The sequence below is a fragment of the Spermophilus citellus genome, assembly GCF_964194105.1.
Source record: "Spermophilus citellus genome assembly, chromosome: 16".
Lineage (NCBI taxonomy): Eukaryota > Metazoa > Chordata > Mammalia > Rodentia > Sciuridae > Spermophilus > Spermophilus citellus.
In genome coordinates this window covers 9,957,065-9,978,990 of record NC_138196.1, presented here as the reverse complement: position 1 = coordinate 9,978,990, position 21,926 = coordinate 9,957,065, and the positions used below count along the sequence as shown (strand labels likewise).

The 21,926-nt window shown below is 34.2% G+C and overlaps 1 protein-coding gene across 1 annotated transcript in view; it reads right to left on the bottom strand.

Moving 5' to 3' along the window:
• The window catches only part of LOC308635415 (UDP-glucose:glycoprotein glucosyltransferase 1-like), a 31,070-nt gene extending 11,226 nt beyond the window's left edge, over nt 1-19,844 (bottom strand). Inside the window, exons 1-6 of the mRNA XM_081269832.1 lie at nt 19,718-19,844; nt 14,782-14,864; nt 11,440-11,570; nt 4,456-4,568; nt 2,472-2,646; nt 341-437 (exon numbers count right to left, since the gene is read on the bottom strand). Coding sequence (XP_081125958.1) covers nt 341-437; nt 2,472-2,646; nt 4,456-4,568; nt 11,440-11,570; nt 14,782-14,864; nt 19,718-19,839 — 721 coding nt within the window. The 5' untranslated portion in view covers nt 19,840-19,844. The remainder of the gene's footprint in view (nt 1-340; nt 438-2,471; nt 2,647-4,455; nt 4,569-11,439; nt 11,571-14,781; nt 14,865-19,717) is intronic.
• Between the last annotated feature and the right edge of the window lie 2,082 nt (nt 19,845-21,926).

Below are 21,926 nucleotides of genomic sequence, written 5' to 3'. Positions count from 1 at the left end.
TTTCACATTGTAATCACAAATTAATGGTTATTTGCAAATCATAACATCAAAAAACAGCTACTACTAATACTTATTAAACTTTCTGTGCAAAAAAACTATGCTAAATTCTTTACTTATTTATTCATCCAAAATACTTAAAGAAGAATATTGTCATCACCTGCATTTACAGTGAGAGAAAATTAGGACCTAGAGAAGTTGTTTTAAAGTCAACCTCCAAAGAATTATTGGACAAAGAAAACAGCAGTAATGACTCCTAAATCTGTTCTTTTTCATATGGAAACAAATTCCCTTTTAGTTCATATTTAAAGAAAACACATTGGTCTTAATTTTACAAATTCACCTTTCACCTGAGTATCATCCTTGGCCTTGTACTCAGTGCTCTTAATGGCCAATTCCACACCATAACCAGAGAGATGAACTGGCTCCCTTCTGGGATTCTGCAGATAAAGCAAGTATTCCATCATTACTACCTAGCTTGTTATAAGCCAGGTGCAGTGGCACACGCCTGTAATTCTAGCAACTCGGGAAGCTAAAGCAGGAAGATAATAAATTGGAGAGCAGCCTCAGCAACTTAGCAAGACCCTTCTCAAATAAAAATTTAAAAGGCTGGTGATATAGCTCAGTGGTAGAGTGGTAGAGTTCAACCCCCAGTACAGCCCCCCCCCAAAAAAAAAAAGTTTGTTATGTGTCACAGCACACTTGACTGTACATCATTAACATTGCATCTATTAGATATCACTTAAGATCATGTACTTAAAATATCTTTAGCTTATTTTTTAAGGATATTAACTGTGTGTTCAAGAGAGTTTGCTACATACCAACAGTAATAAAAGCACTTATCTACCATTAAAATATTCATTCTATTTTTGGAAAAAAAAATCAATTACAACTTTATGTTTCTCCAGAAAATCCTAGCCTCCTTTACATATTGCATCTCCAGGACTGTGAGAATTAAAATTCAAATGTAGAAGCAAAAATCAGATGAATGGACAGTTGAAAGGGCAAAGATTCTAAACCATGTGAGAAAATGGAGAATGAAAACAAGTAGCTCTAGAACCTACATACAGAGCAGGGTTGAAAACTGGTGAGGTCTCAAACCCAGAAGGGCTTTGTTAGTACCATATGTGTATATGTATGTTTTTTACTGATTTTTTTTTTTCTTTTTGGTAATGGGAATGAATTCAAGGGCATGCAACCACTGAGCCACATCCTTAGCCCTATTTTGTATTTTATCTAGAGACAGCATCTCACTGAGTTTAGTTTAGCGCCTTGCTTTTTGCTGAGGCTGGCTTTGAAGTGGAGATCCTCCTGCCTCAGCCTCCTGAGCCGCTGGGATTACAGGCATGCACCACAACACCCGGCCTTTTTTTTTTTACTAAATTTAAATGCTTCTGGCAGGGCATGAGCTAACAAAATGCCACAGGCTCACCACCATCCTAATAAATGATGGTCCTTTTAAACTTGTTTTGTTTTGTTTTGTACTAAGGTTTGAACATAGGACATTGCACAGGGCTATGTAAGCCCTGAGTTACATCCCCAGCTCTTTTTATTTCATTTTGAAACAAGGTCTTACTAAGTTGCACAAGCTAGCCTCAAACTTGAAATCCTCCTGCCCAACCTCCACATAAGCTAGGATTATAGGCTTGCAGAACCATGCCTGGCCCCTTCAGACGTTTAAATTTCAAAACCAACAAGGGTCTAGCAAGAAGAAAGAGGGAGAAAAGTTGTTTAAAACTCGACTTTGATAAAATTTGTTTATGCTCATTTAAATTTTCATTCAAAATTTTATTTTACTTGTACAGATTTAGCACCCAATGTTCACCAAACTCATCATTATACACAAACCTTGAAGGCTAACAATCTTAACATAAAAATATTTTAAATGCTAAATGTTACAAAAAGCTTAATTTTAAATCAATTCTGCCTGATTTCACCTCTTTAGAAATCTTCCTTTTCCTACAAATGAAAAGGTGCCAAAAAGGAAAATAAAAAAGGTATGTAAAGGAACTGAATTCAAGAATCAATTTCATAGTATGACAGCCATATTAAATTTAACGAAGATTATTTACATGATTAATTGTGAAATAAAATGCACACTTTATTAAGCCACTTTTTTAGTAAAATTGTTTTATATTTCTTCAAAAAGGTAAGCCAGGCAATGTCTATGCACAAATAATAGATCTGATAAAAATTATTTGATTTTTCAAAAAGAAGTTCAAATAACTAAATTATTTTTAAAATATTTTTTTAGTTGCAGATGAACACAAAACCTTTATTTTGTTTATTTATTTTTATGTGGTGCTGAGGACTGAACCCAGTGTCTCACATGTGTTAAGCAAGCAAGCACTCTACCTGTGAGCCACAACCCCAGCTCCTAAGTTATTTCATAAAAAGGGAAATTATGAGCTTATGTTCTAAGGTCATGGAAGGCAAATTAATATACAAAAATTAAAAAATAATTCAATACTTACAGATAAATAATGTCTGAATACATAATTGATTTTGCCTAAATTGCTTTTTGATATAAGTTGGTGGTGGAAATTAGAAAAGTTCTCATAGCCAATTTCAGAGTAGAAAATCACCACTGGGCTTTCAGGATTGGATGAGGGATATCTGTGATCTCCTTTGAACAACAAAGGTTTGGGTCTGGAAATAAATATTGAAAGCTCAAAATTATCAAGTTAAAAAAGATTTTAAACATTAAAAAAGGTACAAAATGTAAAGTATAGCTAAATGACTTAAGTAAAGATTATAAGAATCTTTATATAAATGGTATCACAGTCTTAGTCTTCACTTGGTAAGAATATTGTAAGGTGCAAGCCTGACTTGTTCATGATTACAAAAAATAAAAATACATTATATAAATACTAACTATAAATACAAACACAGATTAATAATTGTACCAATTCCTAGAGAAGGGGTAAAGGCAAGAAAAATAATACATATCCAAATCTCTCAGTACTAACTCTGCAGGATATTTTTTACCATATAAAAATGATCATTCTTTTGTCTAAAAACCTAAGTACAAATACTGCAAAAAGCTTCAAAGTTGATGCCAATTATATCAAGTCTCTCCTGTACCATTGCAACTATTACAGTCTTTCCACTAATGGATCTAACATTTCTGTTTCCTCACATGTTTTAAAATTTCTAAAAAAAAAAAATCCCTAAGGGTGATCATGATACTAATAGATCTTAATGTACTACCTACTAATCCCTACTATGATGCATTCAACAGAATGAAAAGACATATGAATGAAGTTGTTCATTGTAGCCTTTTTAGAAGAGCAGAAAGAAATAAAAACAAAAAATGGAAAAACCATCAGTAAGACATTTTTATAAAAGTTTTATGCCTGTGTTTAAAACACTGAGGTACACCTAAATGTACCAAATGGAAAGATGCCTCTTACCATGAAAAAAAATCTAATAGGATAAATGCCAAATTATGAAAAATACTTATAGCCTCTCAGAAGAGGAGACACCATTGCTCTCTTTATAAAGGTCTGCATTATGGTTATAACAGATTAAAGTTTTTTAAAGAATTTTAAGTTATTAATTTCGTTTGCTCAAGAGAGCACCATTTTACTATGCAGCCATTCTTGAATGTTCTTGACTTGACCCTGAGCTACCTAGAACATACATTTAATACAGTGGTTGTCACCTCACTAAGAGCACTAATGTCATTTGGTGGGCAGACACAGCTGGGCACACAATGTCCATAAGGAGAGTCACACCACCAAAAATGTCATTAGCATTTCTGATAGAGCAGACCTCCACTATATTATATTTACAGCAGCATTAGAGGAGGTACTGAGGGTTTGCTGCTACCGCCAGACAGCAAAGTAGGTACTCATTATTGCTGTTTATTACAGAAACCTAAACCTCTTTAGGCAAAGAAGCCAAATTTGGTGGGGTGGAGGTTGGTTTTGATTTTTTTTTTTACAGTACCAGGGATCAAACCTATAGCCTTGTGCATAATAAACAAGAGCTCTACCACTGAGCTGTGCTATACCTCCAGACCAATTTCATTTTAAAATCAGGTTGCAATTATCTTTTACTTTGTCTTAAGCTAATAATATCATGAGAGATCATTATCATTAATACTATTACTTTAGGCACTAGATTTTACACACACAGTTTTCCTGCTAAGCTAATGACAATAAGTTAATATAGCTCAGACAGTAGTACTAAATCAACAGGAATATTTATACTGTTATTATCTCCATTTTGAAGAGAGAATAGGAAAGATAGTACTTTGCTTCATTTTGCAAAATTATTTTAAGTGATGGAAACAAGATTCACATCCAGTAACTCTGGTTTCAGAATCCACACTATAAACTATTACACCTATAGACTATAAAATAGAAAAGAAAAATCAGAAGGAAGACTTAGTACAGGGAAAAAAAAACACACAAAAAAATGCATGACACTTAAATTAAAAAACACAAAATCTACCTCTCAGATGCTGTAAGTAGAAGAGTCTCCAAAGTATGAAAATCACAGGTCTTCTTTCCATGAACTGAAAAAAATGAATCACATCCTTCTGGTGGAGGCTCATTAGCTGCTATCTGTTGTAGAAGACAATATCGATAATTTTTTACAGCTTCTTACCAAAGTCAAGTTAAAAACATGTATGTTCTAAATATGTGATTAAATTATAAAAAGATATCACCAATAAAGGCAAAACTAACATCTACTCAACACCCACTCTGAGCCAGGCAAGTAAGAGGTTTCCAGGCCAGTGCTCTTCGTATACACTCAGTTCCTCCCACATCAGGAGGTAGGTGCTAGTAGTTCTCCAAAATAAATGTTAAAATTACATCTTGGAAGACATTGAAAGATATCTATGGAATGAATATAGAATGTAGCATGTAAAAAATGAAGCTCAAAATGTCAATTTTAAGTGCCAAGGTATAATTATGCTATTCTAATTAAAGATAATATGTAAATTAACATTAAGCCCCTCACTGAATAGGAAGAATTACAGACTCTAAAAATTAATTGAGTAAAAAAAAAAAGCCCTTCAGATGGAAAGGAAAATTATATGCACTGCACAAAGATATTCAAGAACAAGGCTGAATGAGACATGAGTTTTTGTGTGGAGTGGGTGAAACACATTTAACACCAAAGGAATAAAAGAGACAATGAACAGCAACTTTAAGGAGAAGAACTCTGAAGAGTTGTATGACAGATAGGAAAAGGAAAAGATATAATGACAAGCCCTGGTTTGTACACTCGTATCATCTATGTAACATACAAATGTTAAGATGTCCTTTTCTATATATGTAATACAAATAATTGAGAAAGACAGGGAGAAATGGAAAGTCTGTTATAAAAAACTGAAAATATTAACATTTTCATTACATTCTTCTATTTTTATTAATTATTTTTTTTAAAAAAGTACGAACCAAAAAAAGAATAATATAACAAATCCTCACATTCCCATCACCCAAATTCAGTAAATATCAACTGGTTGTCAATCTTATTTCATCCACCTTTCCACCATACTCCACTTTGACACAATTCCCAAATAACTTATTTATAATGTTTTATTTATAAAGTCTCTTATTTATATCAATAAGAGAGATCTTTTTTAAAAATATACCACTATCATACTTTTTTTAAAATCTTCTGCAAAGATGACAAACGGCTTCATAGTTGTTCAATCTTCCTAATTTACTCCACAAAAACAGAGTAACTAAACAGCAAAGCTCCATGAGAAGACATTTCTATGACACAAAATACAATAAGACCTGCAAACATGCAGAGGTCATGTAGTGGGAAGTAACAGAGGATGCAAAGATCCTTCGAACAACAAAACTCCAAAACAGACAATAGTTTCTCAATGGAAAGGAAGGTGGCCCAATGATTTCTGTCCAACTAAGCAACAGGTGAGCATGAAGCATCAGTAGTAAAGCTGAAAAGGGCTGGGGAGATATAGCCACTCTGTATAATCTCTCAAAACTCATGAGCTAAGACTCTCTTTCAGGACAGAGCTCCACTGAAAGGAGAAACTGCTGAAAACTTGAGGAGGCCAGATACACACAAACCATGGAAGAGAAGGTCCAAATAAAGATGCAGGAAGGGGGGCTGGGATTGTGGCTCAGCAGTAGAGCACTCACCTAGCATGGGCAGGACCCAGGTTCGATCCTCAGCACCACATAAAAATAAAGGCATGTGTTGTGTCCATCTACAACTAAATATATATATATATATATATATATATATATATATATATATATTTAAAAAAAAAGAAAACACTAAGGTTATAAAAAAAAGATGCAGGAAGGGAACAATAATGAGATCTCAAACAACAAGCCATTGTATTTTCTTAACACCATATAAAATCAATAGCAGGGGGAGCAATGTTAATTTCTAATAGCTAAGAAAAACTAATCTCACAACAAAATGAGCAGAAAAGTATCTATATCAAATCCCATACAAAACTATTGGAAAGGGGTGCTGGGGATGTGGCTCAAGCGGTAGCGTGCTCGCCTGGCATGCGTGCGGCCCGGGTTCAATCCTCAGCACCACATACCAACAAAGATGTTGTGTCCGCCAAAAACCAAAATAAATAAATAAATAAATATTAAAAAAAAAACATTGTAAAGGGCATAAAAAGAAATAGAATTAACATTTATAGATGAGCATTATACAACAGAAATTACAGGGATAGAAATCATCCACATCTGCCCAGAACAGTGGCACAAATTTATAATCCCAGAGACTTGGGAGGCTGAGGCACCAAGATCCTAAATTCAAGCCTCTGCAATTTAATGAGACCCTGTCTCAAATTTTTAAAAAAGGGCTGTGGATGAAGCTCAGTGGTAAAGCATCCCTGGGTTAACTCCTATTACCACAAAAAAGAAGAGAGAGCAATTATCTATATCTGTACTGTCCAAAGTGGTAGCTACTTGCCTTATGTGGCTTCTGAGCACTTGAAATGTGGCAAGTTCAAGTGAAGAGGTAATTTTTTTTATTTAACTTTAATTGATTTATATTTAAAAGGCCACACATTTCCAGGGCCTACCATATTGGACAATATAGCTAGAGGCAATAAAACCATGTCAGAAATATACAGCCAGAAGATAGACTAAAGATGTAATCTATTACAAACAAGTTAAAATGTATTAAGATGATAATACAATGGATTGTGGCTCAGTGTAGAATGCTTGCCTGGTACGTGTGAGGCCCTAGGTTTGATCCTTAGCACCATATAAAAATAGATAAATAAAATAAAGGCATTGTGTCGATCTACAACAAAATAATAAAAAAAGATATTACAAGACATAAAAAATAACTTTAAGTTAGAAAAACTCACAAATGAGGTGATAAAACTCAAGAAAGAATTTTAGAGATTTAAAAAATCATTTTAGAAATAAAAACTAAGCTAGAAAGAATATGAAAATAAACACAACAAGTAAAGATTTAAATTAAAGTAGCTCAGCCAAGCACAGAAGCACATGCCTGTAATCTCAGCAACTTCCAAGGCTAAAGCAGGAGGATCACAAATTCAAGACCAGCCTGGGATGCTTACTTAGCAAGACCCTGTCTCAAAAATAAAAAGGGCTAGAGATGTAGCTCAGTGGTTGAGTGCCCCTGGGTTCAATCCCCAGTACTGAAAAAAAAAAGAAAAGAAACTAAGAGTAGCTCAAGGTTACAGCACTTGGCTAGCATGTGTGAAGCCCTATGTCTGATCCCCTAGATTCAATCCCCAACACCACAAAAACAAAACCAAAAAATGGGGCTGGGGATGTGGCTCAAGCGGTAGCGCACTTGCCTGGCATGCGTGCGGCCCGGGTTCAATCCTCAGCACCACATACAAACAAAGATGTTGTGTCCGCCGAGAACTAAAAAAAAATAAATAAATATTAAAATTCTCTGTCTCTCTCTCCCTTCTCTCTTAAAAAAAAAAAAAAAAAAAAAAAAAAAAAAAAAAAAAAAAAAAAAAAACCAAAAAAAAAAAGAAGATAATGGCTGGGAGTATAGCTCAGTGCATGCTTAGCACGCATAAGGCCCTGGGTTTGATTCCCAGCACAAGACAGAGAAATAAAGAAACAAAAGCAATTTTCTTAAATTTAAAAAAGAAAAAAAGCTGGGCACACACAGTAATCACAGAGGCTCAAGAGTCTAAGGCAGGAAGATGACAAGTTCAAAGACTCAGCAATTTAGTGAGAATCCAAGCAACTTAGCAAGACCCTGTCTCAAAATAAAATGTAAAAAAAAGGGCGAGGGTCAGTGGTTAAGCACCCCTAAGTTCAATTGCTGGTACAAAAAAAAAAAAAAAAAGAAAGAAAGAAGACATTCAAGAGAATAGGATTAACAATGAAGATCAGCAAAGAAAAATCAACATATATAATATGAATCACTGGAGAAAATATGTAAAAGGGGAAAGAACAAATTATAATGTAAAAAAAATCTGAAATAAAGAAACTATTTGAAATTCTGTACTAAAAGCACATATTGTATACCAAATAATATTGACCCATAAAAATCACCACTAAGTTATATTCTTTTTTTTTTTTTTTTAGAGAAAGAGAGAGGGAATTTTAATATTTATTGTTTTGTTTTCGGCGGACACAACATCTTGATTTGTATGTGGTGCTGAGGATCGAACCCGGGCCGCACGCATGCCAGGTGAGCACGCTACCACTTGAGCCACATCCCCAGCCCCAATATTCTAGTAAATTATAACTTAAAAGAAAAAATCCTCTGGACTTAATAGACAAAAAGAGGATTGAGAATATAGCTCAGAGGTAAAGAAGCTGACTCATATTAATAAGGCCCTGGGTTTGATTTCAGCACTACTTATGGACAAAAAAATAGCGCAAAAAAACTTTCAAGGGAAAGAAACTGAGATTATTATCACATTATATGTGGAAGACTATGATGAAAGAGAAATGAATGGTTAAGATATCCAAGAAATGAAAATATGAACCAAAGTTTTATATCTAGACTTCAAGTGCAAAGGGCACATAGAAACAATTACCTTAACATACAAAAACTGAGTAAATATTATTCCCATGAGCCATTCTTGAGGAATCTGCCAATAGCAACATCAAAAAAGCTAAATAATTAGAGACATTTGCCTAGACTGGTGGTGAGTAATAAAGATATAATTATAGAACTAAGATGAAATGAGTTAGCCTAAAGTAAGCCAAAAAAAAGTATCAAAACAAAAAGGAAAAGGACTGGGGATGTAGCTCCGTGGCAGGGCAACCCCTGGGTTCAATCTTTAGTATCACAAACACACACACACACACACAAAAAAAAAAAACAGTAGAATAGTGGAACATACACACTTCCTGATTACCAAACTTACTACAAAGGTACAGCAATCAATGTGGTACTGGAAATAAAGATAGAACAAAAGACTAGAAGAGAGAGCCCAGAAATAAATGTTTGCATATATGGTCAACTGATTTATATATCAAATTATGATATGAACTACTATCCAGAATATATAAAGATTCCTACAACTCAACAAAAATCAAACAATCTGATTCAAAAATGGGCAAAGGAGTTAAAAAGACATTTCCCCAGAGAAGATATGCAGAATGACACTAAATAGATAAAAAAATGTTCTACATCATTGGTCTTAAAGATAACACAAATCAAAACCACAAGAACAAACCACTACAAACTCATTAGAATGGCCAATTTAAAAATCAGGAAATACAAAGTGTTGAAGAAGATGTGGAGATTAGAACCCTCATGTATTATTAATGGCAATGTAAAACGATGTGGCCAACAGTGAAATAACATCTTTTTTTGTGAGGTGAAAAAAGTTCTGAAGATGCATTAATGCACCTAGTATCAATAAATTGTACACTTAAACTTAAGAGCAGCAAAAATCATAAATGTTATATGTATTTTACCAAAATAAAGGAGAAAATAAACAAAAACCTAAATGGTTAAACTAGAAGGATGATATTGAATTCTGGTAAATAAAGGCAAAGAATCAAGTAGGTGTTCTGCCTTTCCTATGTTGAACAATATCACCGAACAATACCAGATTAGGATATATATCACATTCCAGAAACAAATGAATATGAAATGACAGGATGAATCACCACTTTACAACCCCCAAAGAATTAATAGATTTAGCACAGGGCAATAATGACTGCTAAATCAGAAAAAAAGAAACCAATTATTAGGTGTCTCTAAGAACAGAACATTACCTATAGACTGAACAAAGACCCAATTCTGATCAAGCTTCTGGACTCAACTGCCAATTTGTAGGAAACAGACAACAGAGGAAAAAGTTGAACTGTGTCAGAAGTATGTGATCAACAAAATATAGTCCATGAAAAAAAAAATCTACAGTGCAAACACTCCAAGTCATACAATGGAAAAAGTTATCAAATTTTCTAACACTAGGCAAAACTAACTAAATTGAGTCGATGTGCATGCTTACACAGTAAAATGATAGAGAATCATAGGAGAAGATTCCAACAGAACATGACAGTGTGGTTCCTTTCAGAAGACAGAAGGTGGCTGTGATGGGGTCAGAGCACATGGAGAGCTTATAGGGTGCCTGGTTAAGTCCTATTTCTCTGATTAGGTGAAAATCACAAGAATGCTCACTTTAAAATAATTCATTTGGGGCTGGGATTGTGGCTCAGTGGCAGAATGCTTGCCTCATATGTGATAGGCACTGGGTTCAATCCTCAGCACCGCATAAAACATTAAAATGAATGAATGAATGAATGAAAAGAAAAAGAGGTAAAAGAGGTTTTAAAAAAATAAAATAATTCTTTATACTATATATCCATTGTGAGTGGTTCTCTATACCTATTTAATATTACAAAATGGTTTTTAAATGAACTTTTCTTTCGTATCAAATGTCCACTTAATGTACACATATTTGTCTCTTCTGCTCCCGTCTTTGTCAAGATTCAAACAAGATTCCTGCACTACATTAAACATTTTTTAAATTCTCTCCTGAAGTTGCTCTGTCCTTTTTCTTTTCCTTTAATCATTTATTCATTGAAATAACCAGATCACTTGACTGCAAAAAGTTTCCCTAATAATAAATTTTCCTGATTACATCCCTGTGATGCTGCTTGACACTTCCTGTCTCCTGTATTTCCTGTGAACTGCTTTCAGATCTAAAGGCTGTGATTAGATTTAGGTTTATTGGTTTAGCAAGATTACACCTCCCAGACAGTGTTACACACACAAAATCTGGTTCCCTTTTTTGTGCAGATTTTTTTTCCTTTCTCATATAAACATAAGTGCAAATTACATTTTTAAGTATCTGTGATTTGAAGACTTAACATCAGTTTTGCTTATTATTTATAAATAAATCACAAATCCCAGAAAAAGTCAGGCAAAAAAGTGATAGCTCCGTAATTCAATTCCAGAACAACTGTCATCTATCCAATTATCATGTCATATACCATTCAAAATGCTGTTAGCTAAAAGCACTAGATTTACCTGCTGGAAGGCCTGAATTGTAGCCGAGTAGGAACGAAGAGACAGACAAAATTTCAACAAATTCTGCTGTAGAGGTGACAAAAACTGAAATGCAGCTTCCAAAATCGAATGATAATAGGAATAATCAATACCTGTTGAGGAAGAAAATTAACCAAAACAGTTGTATTTGACATGAGATATCCAAATAAGATAGTTTTTTGAACTTTTGTCAAATGCTTAAAAATTCCCTAGAATATACAATGCAGTTGGATTATTCTTCTCTTCATCCTTTGGTTCAAACTATTCCCTCTTCCTGGACTATTTTCCCACTTACCTGGATGACTTATTCTTCCCTACTTTCAAAAGGAGAATTTAACTGTGAAATCACCTACTCTAGGAAGTCACCCAGATCTCTACTCCATGCATCAATGAACTAGTTACAGTATTTCTTGGATCCCAGAATATTTCTTTGCTTTCACATCATTTACTAAATTATTTATTCACTGTCTATCTACCACCAAACTAAACTTCAGGCCTCACAGGCAGAGGCCATGACTTATTTATCTGGGTATCCTGGGTACCTAGCATATGTTTTCTACCTAGCATATGCTATTTACTCAAATAACTAAAACAAATTTTTAAAAAAAATAGAAACTGAGCAATGTGATGAGAAAATTCAAGGCATTAAAAGAAACTGATAAATTCATAAAGTTTGAAAAACATTTAAACAAAAAGTTGAACCAAATTATTTGAACGGGAATAAAAAAATCTATTAGTATGAAAAATTTCCCAGGTAAATAAAAACTACAAGGTACTAAATAATGTACATAGTAAACTATGTTTTTTACCAAAAGAATGAGAAATAAGGATATATATCTGTCTTGTCTGTGTGTGTATATGTGTGTGTGTGTGTGTGTATACATACACACGTGTCTGTATATTGTAAAAAATAAATTATTCAATTTTAAAAGGAAAAGTATTAACATTTTTAAAAGCTGAATATAAAAGGTTCTATACAATATTAGCATCTTTTACACAGAAAAAGAGAACAGAAAGAAATACCCCAAAATGTTGCCAGAATATTAATGGTGTCAATCTTTGGGTGGTAGAAATATGAATATTTCAAATAAATAACATGTTTAATATACTCTATGATCACTTCCAAGAATTCACACTCCTGAAACTTTAACCAAGAACATATATCAAATATATTGAGGAAATTTCCTTTCAAATGTCAAATTTCAAGTCTCATTATAAAATCAACTTTGATAAATTTGTTCCATGAAATCCTGAAGTAAAATGATTTTTGATAACTTAATACTAGTTGACTCTAAAATATATATAAGAATGCTTATTCAAAACCTTTATATATTTCTATCCCCCCAAAAATATTCAGACAACTATTAAAATGTATATTATTCTATTGGTGTTATTTTAATGAAATTAAAAAGTTATACTGGGCATGGTGCCACACGGCTGTAGTTCCAACTACATGGGAGACTAAGGCTTGGGCCCATGAGTTCAAGACCAACCTGGACACACAGCAAGACCCACATCTCAAAAAAAAAAAAAAGAGTTAAAAATCAATTTTTTTTAAATTTTATATACATTTTTTTTTAAAGAGAGAGTGAGACAGGGCAGAGAATTTTTAATATTTATTTTTTAGTTCTCGGCAGACACAACATCTTTGTTGGTATGTGATGCTGAGGATCGAACCCAGGCCGCACGCATACCAGGCGAGCGCGCTACCGCTTGAGCCACATCCCCAGCCCATAAAAATCAATTTTAATAATTAACAGCAGTTACATAGTTTTCAAAATTTCTTCTTTAATAAGGACTTACACCTGTAAATGTAATATTCAAGGTATGAGTTGTTTTGGGGTTGTTTGGGGGTTTTTTGGGTTTTTTTGTTTTGTTTTGTTTTGTTTGTTTTTGTACTGGGGATTGAAACCAGAGGCACTTTACCACTGAGCCCCATTCCCAGCCCTTTTTAATTTTTATTTCAAGACAGAGTCTTGCTAACTTGTTTAGGGCCTTAGTAAATTGCTGAGGCAGGTCTCAAACTTTTTGTTCCTCCTGCCTCAGCTTCCCAAGTTGCTGGGATCACAGGCATGCACCACCATGCCCAGCTCAAGGTTTGAACTATAGTCATATATCACTTATCGAAAGGATGTGTTCAGAGAACTGCATCATCATCATTAGGCGATTCTGTCACTGTGTAAACATCAGTGTACTTAACACAAACTAAGACAGCCATGATGTCATTAGGCAATATAATCTTATGAGCCCACCATCATATATGTGGTCCATAATTGACCAAAATATGATCATGCAGTGCACGACTATACTTGTACATCAGCATCTTTGACTGTATATCCTATGTCACTTATATCAAATTAGAGAATGTTTGTGAAAGCACATCATAAACAGTAATGAGTGACCCAGGATATATCACTAATTTGATACCTTAACACTCAAGTGGTGGGTGGCTGGCAGGCATAATGGAAAACATTCTGGATGGCAGGAACTTAATGATAAAACTTAATAGATAATAGATCACTTGTGTAATTATTTCATAATAAAAGAGAGTGAATCAGGTCAGATGGATATTAAATTAACACTAAATGGTTTAAAATAAAATGTACTTCCACACTCTAATAAAAGAACAATACAAATACTGGGACAAAAAGTCAAGGCTTATACTCAAATTTATAAACTGCATCAAAAATAATTATTTGGGCCAGATGCAGTGGTCCAGGACTATAATCCCAGCAACTGGGAAAGCAAATGCAGGAGGATTGAAAGTTCAAGGCCAGTCTCAGCAACTTAATGAGACTCTCAACAACTTTGTGAGACCCTGTCTCAAAATAAAAAAAATAAAAGGGATACAGCTCAGTGCTAAAGTGCCCCTGGATTAAATGCCCAGTCCCAAATATAATAATTATTATTATTATTATTGTTGATATTATTATTATTTGGGCCAATAGTCCCAGCCACTCAGGAGGCTGAGTCAGAGGACTGCTTGAGCTCAGGGGGGTTCAAAGCCTGGGCAACACAGTAAGAGATCCCATCTCTTAAAAAATAAATAAATAAATAATTGGTATAAGTCTATGGGGATTATGGGTATGGCTAAGTGGTAGAGCATGTACTTAGCATTCACAAGGCCCCAAGTTCAATCCCTAACACCAAAAATAAATAACTATGTGTGCTGTGTTGGCTCTTCCTGCCTACCATCACAACTCTAGCCCTTACAGATAAAAATGTTTTCCATTAACTGTCATGTCACACATACTATAAAAGAAATCACTTTTTCTAATATTTTCCCAGACACCAAAGTCAAAGAAGCATTTGCTTCAATTTTACCGTGATGATCTGATGATCCAATATTTTGACTGCCTTCTACAAAATTCCAAAATTTCTCTTGACTGTCTTCTGCTAAAAACTCACTGGGAGAGAAGGGGGAAATGTCAGAAAAAAAAAACTTAATAAAATCTTCTAATATAAAATATATTACTACAGAGAATAAAAAGAGGTTTTGAAGTTTCCAAATGTCCATAGTTTGACTTTTAATTTATAATATATGTTATACATTTTTACATACAATGTATATTTTCTTAACGCTAAGCAAGTCTTACTAGCTCATTAGCTCAATTAATAACTTATTAATAACTTTTTCATTTAATAGGTTAACAGCTATTTCTTAAGAAACCTGGAGTAATAAAAATGTTGTTAACAGGGAAGTCCCAACATAAAGAATGCTTATGAAACCTCATTAGTAAAAATGCTACTGGTAATAGAAGCAGAATTAGGAATTGATAATTCTAGTACTTGTTCTGCTGTGATTTTCTGAAAGACCTTACAAAGAATAAAAAGTTTTGCCTAAGGTTCTCCCACAGAAAACATGAACCCTAAAAAAATTTTAGGAGACTAAAATTTTGCTAACATCCAAAAATCCAAATTTTCAAGATCATCAAACTTGAATCTAAAATTAGCACTGATCTAACAAAATCAGATCTCAGAACTTAATGTTATCTTAATATTTTTTTCAGCCTTAAACTATTACCCTAAAATAATGACCACTCTGAATTTCCCTTTATTAAATAATCTTAAAATCCCTAAGAGAAAATGCATGTAATAACTGAAAGAATGATTCATGTAAACTGGTTATCTTAGCTTCCAAGCCACAGAACTAATGCAGTGGTGATCTTTCAGTGTCTTAAAGCAAACTACAGATCTGTATCTCTGCTTACCTAGCCAAAGGAAGACTTTCCCATTACTTGTCAAAACTGGGGTGTACAACTCTCACTCTACTCCACAGCTAGACACAGAAATATGGGAAAAATAAGAAACATTTCCTGGTAATGCACAGCTTCTCTAAAAATAGGTTGCTGAAAACACCTCTTATCATAATGTATTAAATTATTTAGTGCCTCCTGAGGGTACTATTTTTTTCAGCTTTCTAGTAACTGACATAGACATAATACCAACCATAGAATACCTTACAGTCTAAGAAAATAGGTACTAACATATGTCATGATTTGCAAATAAACACAAAATTCATGAATTACAGCTGTATTCATAAGTTAGCAGAGGGGTGGTATGTGACATACTCATCAGTTGTGATAAGAACAAAGATTCAGTTAGGCTAAATATGTGCTTTTCATACAATTACAGGAAAAATTCTTGAAATACACATTCTTTTACATCCCACTACATAAATAAGTCTTACAGGTCTAACTTAGAAGAGTCTTAAGAAAATGAATTACTGGATCTACTGAAATAATCCAGGAAAGAGGTAAATAGAAGACATTATTAAAAAGAACGCTGCCATTTTTCTACAACATAACTAAGTTCACTTTTTCTTTTGTTTCTTATACTCATTTCACTGAGTAAATCTGCGGTCTTATAGATGAAAATTATATAATAGCTGAGATTTTGCTTTAAAAATATGCCAGTGGAGAAGGGGATAAGGTGGTAAGGGTGGTGATAGCTACTGGACTTCAAATAATAATTGCTAAAAGGTACAGGGAGAACAGATTATACTGTTCTCTCCATTTGTAAGCATTCTGAAGTCTCAAAATAGGGATGAGGATGTAGTTTAGTGATAGAACACTTGTCTAGCATGCAAGAGGCCATGGGTTTGAGCCCTAGCACCACAAAAACAAAACAAAAGTCTGGAAAAATAAAAGAAATGTCCAAGACATGAAAAAAATTACTTACTAAGAAATCTCATAATAAGGGGCTGTGGCGTGGCTCAGCGGTAGAGCACTCACCTAGCATGTGTGAGGCTCTGGATTTGATCCTCAGCACCACATATAAAAAAATAAATAAAATAAAGGTATTGTGTCAACTACAACTAAAAAAATATATTTAAAAAAAAGAAATCTTATAATAAAAAGCTTTTCACTTATGACAAAAAAAAGAAAGAAAGAAACACCTGCAAACAACCTAACTATCCATCAGATAGCACAAACTGGTGGTTAACTTGTTTTCTTAGATTTCTAAAGTTATTGTTGGAGATCAGAAGAGGTATTTTCTACACAGGACTAGAAGGAGAAGGGAAAGGACTTAAGTATAAGAAGGGTCTGCTATGCAGCAGTCATTATACTTGGCATATCTATCAATGTCAACAAATCCTTACAGCTACCAGCAGTTATAAGCATTTTCTAAATAAAGAAACTGTGATTTGAAGGCAACAGAAACTTTTTTTAAGGGCACTGAGTTAGTAAATGAAAAAATCCAGAATATAAATTCATGTCTATTTGATTTCTATCTCTATCATGCTACACTCTTGGGCCATTAAAATACTAAGCACCCAATAAATGAGTATTGATTTCAACTTTATTAAAAATATTTGTTGGGCTGGGGATGTGGCTCAAGCGGTAGCGCGCTCGCCTGGCATGCGTGCGGCCTGGGTTTGATCCTCAGCACCACATACAAAGATGTTGTGTCTGCCGAGAACTAAAAAAGTAAATAAATATTAAAAAAATTCTCTCTCTCTCTCTCTCTCTAAAAAAAAAAAAAAAACAAAAAACAAAAATATCTGTTTACAGGGCTGGGGTTGTAGCTCAGTGGTTGAGCACTTGCCTCACATACATGAGGCACTGGGTTCGATCCTCAGCCCCACATATATAAAGATATTAAATATATATATATATATTTTAAAGCAATAACTATTTACGTAACATTTCTATTAGTAATTATAGTTGTCAAAACATATTCAGGGGCTGGGTCTAGGGCTCAGTGTTAGAGCACTTGCCAAGTATGTGTGAGGCACTGGGTTCAATTCTCAGCACCACATATATATGAATAAAATAAAGGTCCATCAACATCTAAAAAGAATCTTTTTTTAAAAAACCATATTCAGGGTTTTACTTCAATCAAATACATATAATTACACTAGTGACCATGAAACTACAACCCCCTTCATTAAACACTGGGCATAATCTAAAATATATGCAGGAATATTTTTAGTCCCAAAGGGCTAAAGGCAAAGAAAGCAAAACGGTCTGTAATACCTACACACCTTGATGTGTAGAAAAAGATTCTGACCATTCATCCTCAACCAAACGGACAAAGTGCCATAACCCATCATTACACACAGGAGGGAAAAATAGTGGCCTCAGATAGCTCTGGAGGTAAACATGGAGTGGTTTCAGATAAGAAGAGTTCCATTCTGAGTTGCCTATAAGTCCCATTACCTTGGACATCTATTTGCAATTAGCCACAGAAAAGGCCTAAAAATAATGACCCAAAAGGCAAACAACCAGGGGTATCATGAAAAGGGGAGATGTTTGTGATGAGGAAGTTGGTGAAGGAAACATCATATTCTACCTATTTCATAGTGATCAAAAAAACTAAAAAGAAAAAAATATTAAGCAATTAAGGCTGCAATTTTAGCAGGCATTCCCAAAAATCCATAAGTATATGTCATAAAAATCTTCTAGGACAAAGTACAAATACCAAGAAATTAGTTAATATAAAAAAAAGTGAGATGTAAGTCAGTTAAGAATGTTAAGCAGAATATCACAAAACATCTGTTACGGTTCGGTTAATTCTTCAAGATTATTCAGAGAATAACAGCGAATCTCAATGACTTAGATTTATACCAGACAAATGATCCAAAATTAAATTAGCAAAAAGGAAACAAAAAAACTTTAGTTACTAGAGTCCTGGCTCAGGTAGTCAAATAACCTTCAGTTACTTCAATTTTATGACTACTAATGAAGTTCTGACATTTGAGGAGCTCAATACATTTATCAAATTCGTTATTGTAATATCCTATGAAATACAGTGTATGTTTTGGTGGGGCTTTTTGTCTTTTTTGCCATTTCACTGCTGGGAAAGGGGACGCAAAGAAGTAATGGAAAATCTGTTAAACAAAGTCTATTCGGCCCTGAACATGTCCAACTCAGCTTCTATGTGCCCCACACCCATGGACCCTCTTAGCAATACCAAATGTTGCTTTGTGCTTAGAAAGGGCAACTACTCATATAAATAATCAATGTAACAAAATTCTGCTTTCATATTTTTTGAGGAATTAAAGAGAAAATATTAGAAGACAAAATTCTAAGTTGAAGATGACAAAGATAAACCACAAAGGTAACTGAAATATGGTATTTATATTATAAACACTAGCTAAAAAGCACACTGGGAATACAAGATTTCCCAAGAAATTGTTGTCTATATATTTTATTGATTTGAAGACATACTAGAGTTTTGTTGAAAATACTACCAATTTTAATTAAAGATAACTTCCTGATTTGATAAAAACACATCCTGATTTGAGAAATGTTAAAATGTAAACCATGTACATTTTAGAACAGGTAAAGCATGGTCATTTCCTCAGCTCTTCCCCTCCCCCTGCTCTCCTTTGTCCTGGGGTCTTCTTCCAAGTTCTTAGGAAAAATGTGTCTTCATTCATTCCCCTACCTTAACAACCTCTCTTCTATTCTATGTATTAAACATTTCTTCAAATAAACAAAGACTTTTTTAAAAATATAATACTCTCTTCCATTATTCCCACAAAAAAATCACATGATAATTTAATCACTTCATAATATTTATTTAAGAAAGTTCCTAAATGTCTCTATGAATCAATACAGCCCTGTTCTAGGGAAAGACAGGTTCTGTATCCTAACAGGCTTTCTATGGGAGGTATTATAGTCTACATTGAAAGGGGCGGCTCTTAATAAATGCATCTGAGGATCATAATCTCACTCCCTAAAAAACACCTGAATATTCATGGCAGAGCCTACTTTTACACTCCAATATGTGAAAGAGAAAAATGTCTTTTTACCTGGCTTCTAACAACAGTGGGGTGGAAAACCACTTTGTTGTAAGAGAGGTTGTAATGGCTTTTGAATCTGCCTTTACTGAAGAGAACAGCCATAGTCCAGTGAGTGCAATCAGAAGTTCCATTTTATAGCAAAACCCTAAAAGGGGAAAAAGAAGGTAAAGTTTAAATCTTAATACTTGGAGACACAAAATAATAATCTTAGTACCTAGAGATTAAAAAAAAAACAATATTAATACTAGGAGCCACAAAATAACATTAAAGTTACAGAAACAAACATTTTTGAAAGGTACACAGCACTTAATAGCTACATAGTCTAATAGATATTTTCTGAGTAACTGATACATAACTAAAGGCAGGTAGAATATTTTATTCTTCCCTACTGAGGGTCCAGTTCACTTTCTCCAGTCTATACTAACAGAAATATAAAAGTCAGTGGGTGGCACAGCAGGTTGCATGTAACCGATTTTATAAAACATGGCAATAAAGCTGAGACAGATGGAACACAAATGATGGATGGTTATTATGGGTTGAATTTTATCTTCCAAAAATAGATATGTTGAAGTCCTAACCCCCAGTAACCTAACCTCCAAACTATGAACTTACTTGGAGACAAGGTCTTTACACAGTGATCAATAAAGAGGAGGTCTTTAGGATGGGCTAATCCAATATAACCAATGCTATAAAAGAGAAACTTGGACACAGAAACAGAAAACAATATGAAGAGACACAGGAAGAATGCCAGGTGAAGACAGGTAGACATTCAATTATACTGCAAGCCAAGGAATGCCTGCTGCTATCAAAGAAAATATGCAAAAAATAAAATCTTTGGAAAATAGAGCTAACCAAAGCAGATATTTGACAATGAAACCTATAAGGAGTGATTACCAGCTACAGGAATCTAGTAAAGTTATTGACATATCCCAAAGAAGAGCGAGCAAGGACCCCAACTTATACATACAACTTTAGATCACTCTCAACTATAAAATAGGAATAACAATCTATCACACAGAATCACTGTGAAAATGAAAAGACAATACGAAAATCACTTTGTAAAGTGCAAAAACTACTATCCCAGAATCATTCACTGTAGTAAAACATTTTATCATAACAAATTGTAAATTATAGAATGGCATATCATCAAAAATAGGCCCTGGAAATTTATTCTCTGTGGCTAGGAGGAAAAAAAATCCTCCAAAAAAGTCACTTGAATTTCTAAATTGGAGACAAAGCATATGAAGCATATCGAAGCATTATTATGATTCTGGCTATGTTTAAATTTGTCCTGAAAGGGCCTAGATGCTTAATACCCACAAAGTGGTGATTCCTGATGACAACTGAACACCACTACGCAGTAACCCCAGGCAGACAGCAAGTAGATTGTGGTTAGGGAACTAAGGGCACAATAAAAGCCCTCTGAGAAACCTCAGCCTTTACAGAACAATGACTTTGGGCTAAGCATCATGTTAGATGTTCTAAAGGTAACCAATGTGATTCTGCAATCTGTATACGGGGTAAAAATGGGAGTTCATAACCCACTTGAATCTAAAGTATGAAATATGATACGTCAAGAGCTATGTAATGTTTTGAACAACCAATAAAAAAAAGAAGAAAAAACTGGAAAAAAAAAGATGTTCTAAAGGTACCATGTTACCTAATCTTTACATAATAATCTGGTAACTGAAGTTCCTTGAGGGTAGCAACCTTGTTTGCTTTCTTCAAAATAGTAAACAATACAAGTACCTGGTGCATGGTAGGCAGTCCATAAATGTTACATGAATGGATAATAACATCCCCACTTCAAGAAAATAAAAGCTCAGAGGGGCTTTTACCTAAGGCATACTGGGCAACTACTAAACAGCACCTTGGAACCCATACCTACCTGTTTTTAAAGTTCTAAAGTACCATCCTGTCTCCCCTTGTTCTCTGGTTTTAGAAGAAAGAAAAATTCATACCGCACAGACTGAGAATAAGCAAAGGCTTCACTGTGAGAACCAAGGCAAATCCAAGGATTTTTCATGAAACAAGAACCTGGGACACAAGTGGCTGAGAGAGGAACAGTTTCAACCCAAAACCAAGGAAGTAGGCCTGAACCTGGAATGAAAGCAAATTGACAAACAAGCCTGACAAATCCATACTTAGACTAGCTTCAGGGACTGAATGTGAGCTCCCCAAAAGCAGGAAATTCTGTCATGGTCACCGTGCCTAGCAT